The 12,377-nt window shown below is 41.2% G+C and overlaps 1 protein-coding gene across 1 annotated transcript in view; it reads left to right on the plus strand.

Moving 5' to 3' along the window:
* The window catches only part of MYO1D (myosin ID), a 158,867-nt gene that overhangs the window by 92,899 nt on the left and 53,591 nt on the right, over positions 1-12,377 (plus strand). Inside the window, exons 20-21 of the mRNA XM_010561329.1 lie at positions 3,533-3,646; positions 8,792-8,946. Coding sequence (XP_010559631.1) covers positions 3,533-3,646; positions 8,792-8,946 — 269 coding nt within the window. The remainder of the gene's footprint in view (positions 1-3,532; positions 3,647-8,791; positions 8,947-12,377) is intronic.

The raw sequence follows: 12,377 nt of genomic DNA on the forward strand, positions 1-12,377 counted from the left end.
TCTCCTGACTTCACCTAGGAAAATCCTATTTATGTTCATCCGCCTTATCACGTCTCACCCTTGTCTACCCTTCTCAGTTGATTAATAAATATCTCTGTGACTGTGATACACCGATGACTGCAGCTTTGCCTTAGTGAAAAATAATTTCTACTTTGTGTCCTACTTTCTCATGTACTTTTGTCAAAACTTTGCATCTTGCCTTGTGACTATTTAGTACCCGGCCTCTTGGGACACCTGAAAGCCTAGATGGCATCAAATATTCTCCTTTGCTGTAGTATTTCCTCAACAAATTAATTGTAATGTTAGTGAGACGTGTGTTTCCTCTGTCAAAACCCCACTTGCTGGAGCCTAACGTTACCAGCAGCCTAGAAGAATATTTGTAATGAGTTGCGATGGGATGGGGGGAATTGAAATGAGCTGTGTTTAGAAAGGAGATATGAACAAAGGCATGATCCCAGGGTATAAAACACTTCTCTGGAGAGTTTATAATTTTGTTTCCTGGCATAACATGATCCTCCCACTTCTGTTTTTGTAAACAATCACACTAATTCCATAAGGTGTAGAATAGTGGTTTATTAGCTTCAGTCTTCCTGGATCTTCCCCAGATCAGATGTCGTTGTGAAGGTATAACATTTAGTATCTTGTATCCTTTGAATGAGTACATTTTTAATAAACAGTTGCATAATTTTACAATAATTTTCCAGAGGTGCTTGTGTGGCATTTGACAGCAGTTCTGGTGATTTAATTTGTCAGGTACTGGAGGGATGCTGTTGCTGGAGACATAATTGGTGGCCAAAAATAGACATGAATTCAGAACATCAGAATACCTAGAATTAAGAGAAATTATATAATTATATGACCACTATACATGGCCTGCTGCTGGGCCATGTCATTAGTTTGCATCATTAGCTGGTGCTTAAATAATCTGTTCTTCCATTGCTCTTACTACATAGAAACTGGATGTATGAGCTGCAACAAAATACTGGGATGTGGGGCTGTGCACTTGGCTGTTTTCAGTGGTACTTGCTGGGGGGTTCACATATTGCTGTCTTTCCCACTTAATTTTTACCTTATCAGAACTTTTATGTATAATTGGTATTTAAAAAAAAAAAAAAAGTTGTTTTAGGGTTGATCCACACAAAAAACCCATAAATACACTACAAGATGGAGCTTACTTTCCCCATACACTGAGTGCCTGGTTATGCAAGCAATATCCCAGGTGGGTAGTATTTTGAGTTCAAATTAAAGTGAAGCAACTTCTTGAGTATGCCTAAGATTATTCCATGAGGGTTGGGACATATATATACAGATAATCTCTTCTGCTGCTGTTGACTGCCAGTGAGATTACAGGTGATAATATAGTGGTTTGCCTCAGCAGGCAACTAATGGTTCTTCACTGAATTATAGTGTGTCTCTGTAATTGGTCTTAAATTTACAACTGTAAAGCCCAGTGGCAACATTAAGATATTAAGATATTAATGTTTCCCAATGGTGACACTAAGCTGTGTTTGCTGAACTACTAGAAAATGTCAGAATATTTCAGATACCGTGAAGTCTATTTTCTTGGTACCATATGGGCTGATGAAATCACAGAATGATTTAGGTGGGAAGGGACCTCTGGAGGTCTGTGGTCCAACCTCCTGCTCTGAGCAGGGCTAACTTCAGAGTTAGATGAGGCTGCTCAGGCCCTCAGTCAGCCGAGTTTTGAAAATCGCTGAGGATGAAGGTTAGACAGCCTCTCTGAGCCTTGTTCCAGAGCTGCCACCCTCCTGGGGAGATTTTTTTCCCTTATGTCCAGTTGGACTTTCTGCTGCTGCAACTTCTGCCCATTGCCTCTTGTCCTTTTGCTGTACTTCTCCGAGAAACCTAGCTCCATCTCCTCTGTACCCTACCTTTTTCAGAGGGTACAGTCATTTGAAGATTAAAACACCTTTGCCTCTTTTTGGAAGCAAGTATCAAAGTTGTTTGAAGTGCACTGTAATTTTTGTAGTACTAAGTACCTTATAGGAGTGGACTGGGAGTCAGGAGACCAGAGTCCAGATTCAAAATAACCTGAAAATGGTACAAACAAAAACCAAATCAACTAAAAATCTCACTCTGTGGTCAGTTAACCTTAGCGGTGCACAGATGCCTCTGGGTGCTTCCTTGTTTGGTCTAGAAGTTTGCTGGATGCTGTAGCTTTGCTCGTTGTGTTCCCAGAATAGCCCTAGACAGCATAGCTGGGCAGTGGGCTCCTGTTTAAAGAATTTCTTCTGAGGAGCTTGAGCCCACTGGTGATCCTTAGACATCTTTGCCTTGAATAACATGTCCTTAACAGAACACAAAGTCAGGTTAAAATATGGGTTGAGTGATGTCCACCTCTATAGAAAAATCTGCTGTACTCGCAGTACGGGTCTGGGGTGGCTGAACTGACCTCACAGCTTGCTGCTGCTGAACAGAGCTGTCCTGTTTTCTTCCCCTGTTTATCACTACCCAGAGCCTCACCCTCTTTCCCTTGCAGTGGCTCAGATGCTCGTTGTGCCCTTCCCTTGCTAAGTTCACAAAAAGGGCAGATTTTTGTCAGGTTAGTGAATTGGTAGGGCTGATGAGCACCAGAGCTAGCTCAGGGTATTGGGGTTAGGACCTCCTGGAAGGGGCAACAGGATGTTGTTCTCAATGGCAGTGAGCCTTTAGACGAGACTGGTTGTACTCTTGCTTTGCTTGTCTTACTTAGGAAGGGAGAGGGTCGTGTTCAATACCCCTTGCAGCCTGAGGGCACTCCAGCTTGGGTCTTCTGCTTGCCAAGAAATAACCTTGCCTTCCTCCCACCACCTGGCTGCCTAGGTCCCTGTGTACAGGCTTGGCTCTCCCGGGCTCTGTCTGGCCCCTTCAGTCTCTTCTTCCTTCTTGCAGAGTGGCACAACTTCAGCAAAACCGGTGGAGCGTGCCCATACTCAGCTAACACATCCACTGATGGGCAGGGGAAGGAATGTTGTCCACATTTTCCACTTCTTGGGCAAGTTGCTCAGCTACATCGAAGGCACAGATGTTTTAAAAGAGGGAAATGGGACCTGCCTGAATTCAGGACCAAAGCATCTACTTTCAAATGCCTCAGGTCTGGACTGTCACAGACCTGGTGACACTCTGTTTGGCTCTGCAGGGCAGGTATTCTGCATCATGCTTTTGGGGTGAAAAAGGCACATGTATAATGTAGTAACAACAGCCATCTGCCTGGGCTTGGTGTCTGCCAGCGGACAGGGATGCAGGTTGAATGTTGCTAGGGGAAAGCATCTGTCCTTTATTTGATTGAGGCCGTAGACTTTCCCAGGTTGCCCCAGCCATGCTGGATAACTCTGGGAAGGTTGGTTCTCCAAGACTCAGCATTTCTCTATTTGTAAAATGGGATTATGGGATCCATCTTCCCTTTTCACTGTTTCAAGATCTGTGGAGAAAACCTGTTTAAAAGCTGTGTGAGTTTTGGATATTTCCTGCTGCAGTTTTATTCAGCATTTCTTGCAGTGATCAGTGGGACTGAAAATTTGCTTCTTTACAGGTCAATCGCTTCAATAAGGTGGAGGACAGAGCAATCTTCATTACTGATCGACACCTTTATAAGATGGACCCTATGAAGCAGTACAAAGTGATGAAGACCATCCCCCTCTATAATGTAAGTACAGGGACTGGGGAATCTCATCTCGGGCTCTCTTAGTCATGGGCAGTGCATCTACTGTTTAGCTCCATTTTCATATCCATAAAATGGAAAAAGACCTTGGTTTACAGTTTTTAATATGTTTAATGTCTTTAAAACAGTTATAGTGCAATTATCTACAACACTGATGCATCACGTTAGCTTCTAATTTCAGCACATAAAATAAAAGCTAAAACCCAAACTGCTTATCACACTCTCTTCTGCTCTTTCTTCTATTTGTTTTTTTATTTGCTGTGCGCTGCAAGATCCTGGCCCCATAAGGGGGTTAGCATTTCACAGCAGCTTATGACACAATTTCTGTGTCTCTGGGGGTTTGTTTGATCCTTCATGTCGTGTTTGAAATTTTTTTATTTATTTGTTCATTTTTAATGTAAATCTTATCAAAGCTAAATTCGGAATTATAGTGAGGTATCTCGCCTTCGGGGTAGCAGAGTTTAGCTGCCAGTGACAAAGCAGCAGATTATCACTAGTAGGAAGGGGGATGGGGGAAAACCTCATTTTAGCTCTTCAGCATCCTGGAGTGTGGATTCAACTGCTCGGTTTTTTGATTCAGCCTGAGGTAACACTGCTATGGTTATCTTAAACCTACAGAACCTGGCTGGGTTGCTTGGAAATGTCGTACACAAATTTGTTGGGATGTTTGCATTTGGAGAAATAATAAATCTGGTGGGCCCGTATTGCTAAAAGAGCAGAGATGGGATTAGGGTAACGGTAAAATCTAATCTGCAAATGTGGAGTGAATGATTAGCTCAGACTGCATAAGTAACATTGGTTTTATAGGTCCTCTTCTAACCTCCATGCTGGTCATCCACCTAAGCTGTGCACCGACCACCCACGGCAGCATGTGTGTGGAGTAACATGCTCGTACCCCAATTCGTTATTCGCTGTACAAAGCAATGTCTCCATGGCAGTGTCTCTTGTTTTGAAAAGACATTACTGCCAGGGAGTTAGCAGCTGCAGGTCATTTTCCTCAGTTGATGTTCTGTTCTACTGACATTATCTCTTAATTGTGCAAAATGAAATTGTCAGCAGATTACGCTGCTAAATGGCTGACTCTTGCTTGTGCAAACCAACTTGTTCAAATACATAGAGACTACGTAGAGTGTTTTTCCTGGACAGGTCTTTTTTTTGTGAAGTATCAAGGTGAACTCAGGTGGACAAGGTGGAATTTTGTCCATCACAATTTCTCACTACTAGTTTTCTGCACTCTTACCTTATAGAAAATGGCTAGGCCACTGCAATTCACTTACTACATTAGTAATTATAAGTAAATCTGTATTTATCACAGTTTTAGAAAAATGTCTGCTTTACCTGTGTGCCTGATGGGTTTAAAGGTGGAGCTTTTACATTTACATAACAGCACAAGACCAGGTCCCTGTTGGTATCTGAACGTTTTCCTCTAAAATTCTTAATGCCTTAAACATTAAAGGGGGCAAGCAAGTTGGATACAATTTGTAGGTTGTCTATAGAATATCTGTTACATAGAAATGTTAGTAGTTATTGTTTTTTCACAAAACACGGACATCTAAAATAGAATAACCATTCTTACAGAGTGCTGTAGCACAGGCTGTATGTTGGCTGTCTGCTTTGCATTTCCTCTAGCAGCGAAGCAGTTAATGGTCTGTGCATATAGGTCTCTTGCTCTTAGAATACTTAAATTTCTGTAGATATAAATCACCTTTATTTAGATTTATTATAGATCTGCAATTATTCCCTTTAGCAACTTACCACAAGGCTTCCTGACTGAACAGTTTCCTTGACCTGAGCAACTATGAAGAGGTCCTGGAGTACTTTGCACAGGAGGGATGGGTCCAAAAGACCCTTTGCTGACTCATACAGGTGTCAGAATAATATTCCGGAGTGGAAATTTGATGAAAGCTATCTTTGGTAAATGCTGTAGTGATAAATTTCTGCTCTGTTGGCCACAGCCTCTCCTTTTACTTACTTCTCCTGCACTGTGTTCCTGGGGAACAGGAGAAAATCTGCACGTACGCACTGGGATTGCATGGTGGTTCCGGGGCGTGCTCACTGATCCTGTTGATTTACGGCTGACCCCTCTCTGTGCCGCAGGAAGGGGGGAGAGGAGGAGAGAGTTTGGAAATTTATTTGGTTCATATACAGGACATGAAATATTTGTATTTCTTTTGCCAGGATTTTGTAAATTGTACTCCTGCTAATGGTTAATGCTGTAATGCAGGGGTTTTTTCCTTTTGTAGTTATGTTTTATATTTGTTACTAAATTGTCTGAATATGCATTGTCTTTCACCTCTTGAGCTGCCTTGCATCTCTCTCTCATTTTTCTGCGTGCCTGATCCCTTCTTGTGTGGAAACACTTTCATAGTGTACAGGGAGGTGCTGTAAGTAGCCAATTAGGGATACAGAGATTCCTTCCCTTTCGGGGAAAGAACAATTGTTTGAACTGATACAAAGATTTTTGAGAAGCAAATGGATAATAATTACACCAGTCTTGATGTATATCGGTGTACCAAATATGTCCTACCAGAAGGATGTGTGTTCACTGGGGAAGATGGATTGCCCTTCCAATATCTAAAGGTGAACCCAGTTGAAATTTGTCTGCCTGTTAGCTGTGCTGCTCGCTGTCAGCATTTTGAAAGCACCGTATCAACATGGCAACATCCTTAGGGATGGTGTTTCCATGGAAATCTCATTGGAGACAGTCAGCTGATGTCTGTTACGACCATAAACTTGTTTTCGGCTGAAGAAATTGCACTACAGTTCCCCATCTCCTTTAACTATGTTTACATGTAAATGGTTTCAGTATAGCCTGTAATGCATGCTTGCTCGGGTCCCAGGCTCTGCATTCTGTTATTTTGTGTCCTGTGTGAGGAATCTGTAATTTTGTGCAAATGATGACAAAGCAATAACTTTCCTTTCACTACCCTGACTATTTTGCTGGATTGAGATGCTACTTTAGGGGATTTTCTGTGTGCAAGCATTCTGGCAGTTGCCTCATAAGTACCAATATACAATTATCTTTTTGTTCTTACCTGGAGAGAAAATAAACAGATAATGGCAGAAAGGAATTAAAAAGCGACTGAGCAGCAGAAAGGATCTTGCAACTACCTTTCCCAGTACAGTTCTGAATACAATAAAAGATGTTCTGTGGATGCTGAAAATTTTTTCCTGATCTTTAAGCAGAGCTAATATTAGTGTTTGTAAATACTGAGATAAGCACCTTCTCTGAAATTGTTTCTTTTGTGTTATATTTATTTGTTCAGATAGTCTTACGGGGAGGGGTGAAATAGGAAAATTTTGAAGGGCTCTTGGACTTCTAACAAGCTTCTGTTGAATAATTAATGTTTAAATAGGCTTTTCAAATCCAGAGATTTCAACTTGTTCAACTTTCACACTCAGTGCACATTTAAAACCTTGATGGCAGTAGTCCCTGTGGTGCTATTGTGCTCACAGGATGTTATTTAAGCATGCAAATTAATTTTAAGGGACACTATAAACCCAGGCAGCTGTTAATGTCTGTGCATGAAGTGTAGCTTGTTTTTAAAGTATTTCGTAACCTCAAAATAGTGTGAACAGTAGAGAATAAACTCCACCTGTGTTGGGTATATTGTGCAACTGGTAGCAGGAGGTCTCTGCTCAATACTTGAAATATCGGCAGTTACTGTAGTTCAGACAGACTGTTGTACTGTGATAATAAGCCAACAAAATATTAGTGATTCTAAACTTGAGTAGTGTTTTATCCAGAAAATAGGGCATACACTACACTGCTGCATGCTGGTTGTGGTGTGTTTTTCTGGGACGATGCTGCTGTCTGGTATGTGTTAGACATCCAGAGCTGGAACAGGTTTCTTGGAAGTAATACGTTGTGACTGCTAAACCAAACATATGGATCCAGACTGTTTCTGAATATGATTCATGCTTCTGAAAGCTGGAGTAGTCTCCAGCTTGATTTGTGCTAATATCCTTTCCAACACAGGCAGCGGGGTTACACAGAAGGCTTTTTTCTTTAAGAAGGGAATAATGAGACTTTCGTTTCCACAAAATGGTATATTGGTGCTTCTCACTTTGAGGAGAATGTGGCTTCTCTATGCAAATCTCTGGATTACTCAAAGGAGTTGTGTAGTCCTTTAGTGGACAGGGAAGGTCTGCTGTATTCTCTCTCTGTACTCATCACTCTTTTGCCTTTCTCTCTCTTTTTTTTATTTTATTTTTTTAGCACCAGTTTGTTAAATGTACTTGCCTCTTGATGTTTCTTTTGCCATCCTTATATTTTGTTTCCCCAGTGGAGATTCATTTTTTAATTTTTCTAATATTCATCTGAATAGCCTATGTACCCAGATTGCCACTCCTAAAAAATTTCCTGGTTTTGCTTTGTGAGATGATGAGGACAAAGCTTTTAATGTGCCAAGTAGCAGTTACTTGATAGGCAAAAAAAACCCCAAACCACCAAACCAAAACCCCACACCTTTTTATTTTGTCAGAAGAGCAAGACCTTAATCCATGCCTAAATACTGGAATCATCATGGCTTTGCGGGATTTGTGACTTATATTTTTCATCAAGATGTTTAGGCTTTCAGTAAACTTCATTCTTACGTTATCTGGATATCATTGCATTCCCAGCACTGCGTATGTGAATTTGAAGTTGGTTGTTGGCCAAACTCATGATGATTGTTGGTTTCCTTTGAAAAGAAAAAAAAAAAAAAGCAGGCTTGTGGCTCTGCCAATGAACCATGCGGTGTCATTCAGTGTGAGGTTTTGGGGAAAGAAAGCTTTGGCTGTTAGAAATCCACCTGGTGCACTCTTTGGTGGGTGCACCCGTGGTGCTGGATAGGCAGAAGGACACTACAGTAACACGGGACCTTGCTGCTTCTGGCAAGAGTTGCTGAGAGTGAACCCGGTCTAGATGGTAAAATTTCATCGCACCTTTGAGACTGTTGACTTCCAAAAAACCACTGGTGTATCACCTTGACTTTTTCAGCTTGTGGCAGGAGTACTGAGCTCTGTGGTAGAGGTAGATGTTGAGAGTGAATGTGGCATCTTGGAGAGGAAAGAACTAGCCTGGCGAGTAGCAAAGATACATCAATGTATGTAATATTATATAATATCGTTCTTGCTTTCTCTTCACAGTTGATAGGATTGAGTGTCTCCAATGGAAAGGACCAGCTCGTGGTCTTCCACACGAAAGACAACAAGGATCTCATTGTTTGTCTCTTCAGTAAAGAGCCTTCTAATGACAGCAGGATTGGAGAGCTGGTGGGAGTCCTGGCAAACCACTTCAAGAGGTCAGTCTTGGGGATGGATTTTGTTGAAAACTCAGTCTAGCGTGCCAAATCAGAAACTTCCCCTGAAGTCATTTTGATGCCAGTCTTGAGCTTTATCTGTGTTGCTTCACTGTACTATGAGGATAGCAGAGCAACATTTTTTCCTTGCGTTTTTGGAACATGCTTTTTAGCTACCACACTTTGTTTGCCCCTTTTACCTTCCCTGTATGAGTTTGTTAGATCATAGGTGTTTGGGGACAAATATCACTGAAGATGCATTTTGAGTGTGTCACAATGTCTCCTTAACGCTTCTTACAGTCAAACTCTTAATATGTAAAATTAAGATACAGCTATTCATCTCTCACATTGCTCTCCCTGCCCCCAGTATCAGTAGATGATTTATTGCTTGAGCAGTAAAATGTCATCTCTGTTTCCTGAAAATTGTCTCTTGTAAATCAATGTGCGAAAGGTGTTTTATTGGTTAAATGAACACTTGAGTGGTTATCTTGCATTGAGCTGAATGAACAATAATCACCTTTATACCATAGAGCAAGTTTGGGACTGTCCAGACAAGCATCACAGCAGTGAGTAGGGCATTGCAGGCAATCACATAAAAGTAACTCTGTAGAGAAACGGTGTGTGGAGTGAACAGACCTTCAGAGTTGTTCCCTTGCTCCTCTAGAACCAATTCTCTTGAGGACTGATGTTGATCAGCATCACATGCAGCATTGGCTTTTGCTGTTCACAATATCATGCTCCATTTACAACCCATGAAAAGGAGTCTTTATAGGTAAATACTCATAGAGAGCTACAAGTGGCAGGACAATGGAAGTGAATTTAAGTTATGTTAGGTCATTTTTTTCATTAATTCAAGAAGAGTGTGCTGGTTTAGCCACTTCTCACCACTACAGTGTAAAGTTCACTGCTGTCTGTACTGCTGGAGGTAGGTGCTAAATTCATTTGAAATGAATTCTCGGCATCGGCATAACTTGTTTTGAGAAATTCAGTGCTGAAAAGCAATTGAAAACATTCACTGTTTTTGCATTTACCTAAATATAGTTTAATTTCAAAGGTAGCTACTCTTGAAGGCTCAGACGATTACAGTTATTGTAAAGCAACACACTTCATTTCGGGCATCCTGTGAAGTAGCTGGAGTTCTTTCATGTCTGGCATGTTTTGAACACAGGTGGCATCTTCTTCAGATAGCTGATGTTTCTCAGTGCCTTAATGACTCTCTAATATTGGGGAGAGCTGTGAAACCATTGATTACTCTCCAGATCCCATATGTTCAGTGTTCAGACTGACCTGCTTTCCTGTTCCTTTTGCTCGGATGTTACTACAAAGCACCCAGCCTTTTTGTCACGTATCCGGTATAGCTGAGTGGGAGGCACATGTTCTTCATTTTAAGAAAGTATGTTGTGTGGCCATTGGTCTAAAATATTGTGCCTTTCTTATAAGGGTATAAACTATTGATTTTCGATTTCTTATACTGATTTTAACAATGACATTTTTATCTTTAAAAATGATTAGTTTTTATCTAATAACTGTCTGTAGAAGGATGGCAGCTAAATGCTCTTAAGTGCTGTTTAATCCTCACTTAAAACAGTATTAGCATTTTTTTAGTGCTTTAAATGACAAATCTCAGCATAGCTGTTTAAATGGGAGAGCCTGTCTAAAAGCCCGTTTTTCTCCAACACCTAATAAAAGTTACTGGTTTAACAATAATGGACAGGAACAGCTCACGTTTAATTTTCCAAATGTCATGGTTTCCCTCTTCAAAGCACTATCTGTAAATCAAAATAAAAGGAAATATTCTTGTTTTCAGCCACTTTCCATTTTCTAAGAGTAAAAAAATCCTGTCAGTGAATGGGATTAGCTGACCCCTTGCTTGAGAGGCACTTTGGGGAATGCCTCATTAAACAGGATTAGCTGAAAGTCACTGTGTGCCTCATGGCAAGTGTCAAGTTTCTCTGTCCTGCCTGTCAGAAGGTGGTTGCTGTGAAAAGAAAGTGGATCCGGCAGTAAAATCTTGAGCCTGAAAGTTCAATCGCCGGGTGACCCTGTAATGGGACTTCAGAGCTGTGCTCACCTGGAACATTGGGAGCAGCTTTCTTGGGTTGCAGGGGGCGGCTCACTTAAGGTCCTCTCTGAACATACAAAGTCATTTCCAGCCACCTCAATACCAGTCCTGAAACCCCTGTTACAAGTTTTTAGCAAGGGTAAGGTTGCACAGCTACCCTTGGTTATATGTAGCATAGTAGGTAATGATACTTTAACTACTTATGTAATAAAATCATGTAAAATTCTATGCCGTTCTGTATTAGTGTGTAGGAAAGATGAGGAGGAGGCTGGTGGTGACATCTGTGCTGAGGATGCCTAAACCTTCTAATTCAGATGCTTTGTTTCAGTTTTTATTTTTCCAAACTTTTTTAACTGGGAACTTCAGTGTTGACACATCTTGCATTGGGAATTTTGGAAATTTTCAGCAAGAAATAGTTTAGACGTTTCAGAAAAATTTTAGAGGTAATGCCTTTAGATGCTGTATTCTGGCAGCTGCCTTTGGAGAAGTTACGCTGTTCCTGTTCTTAGGCATAAAGACTTCAAATTTGGGAACATATTGCCTGAGTCACATCTCTCCCCTTTGCCCATGAAAATCTACCTGAAAGTGCATCTTTTTAAAATTATTCCTAGTAGGAGTTTTCTTACTTTCAAGTTGTGTCACAAATTAGCATTTATGTAGCATAAAACTAACATGATGCTTCTATTTGGAGTAGTGACTCTGTTGGTTAAGATAGTGAGTTGTATTTAGTCAAGTTAACAGATGTTTGAGTCGTACTTTTAATATATCAGCTAGATTTTTTTTTTAACAATGCAATGATTTAGGTAACTGAATTCCCAACAGAAACGATGGGAAGGCTGGCTGAGATGCTCATGTAGTGGCCACAGTACTGCCTGCAGAGCAGTGTGTAGATGTGTCTGTGAACTTGAGTTTGCCTGGGTTTTTTCCTTGCTGTTCTCTGGCTGTGGCTGTCTCAGAGCCCTTGTACCTGCCAGGTGAGAAGAGCTGTGATTAAGCAGAGTGCATGAAATAGCTGGAAAAATCCTCTAGCAGCTCAGCGTGTTGGGTAGTCCCTTGTAGGAGCAAGCATATGAAATCTGAATCATGGGGCTGCTTGGCAGGAGGAAAAGATGCTCTGAAGTGACGAGGGTAGCACGTTGCTCTCGTTGTTAGCTTGCCAAAGCACTTGCTTACAGTGCAGGGGAAACAGCTCTTGGAGGCTGTGGATGTGTCCACAGTGTCCCTTCAAGTATTGGAGCCCATGCTTAGGAGAAAGGGACCTGAGGAGTTCTTGGAGGAGTGAGGGTGGACATAAAAGGGGAGGATTATCAGCCAGGAAAGAACTTATCCTTTCCATCTTTTACACCTACATTGCTTCATGGTCCTTAAGCCT

Source organism: Haliaeetus leucocephalus, unplaced genomic scaffold (assembly GCF_000737465.1).
Source record: "Haliaeetus leucocephalus isolate CR32 unplaced genomic scaffold, Haliaeetus_leucocephalus-4.0 Scaffold144, whole genome shotgun sequence".
Taxonomy (NCBI): Eukaryota; Metazoa; Chordata; class Aves; order Accipitriformes; family Accipitridae; genus Haliaeetus; species Haliaeetus leucocephalus.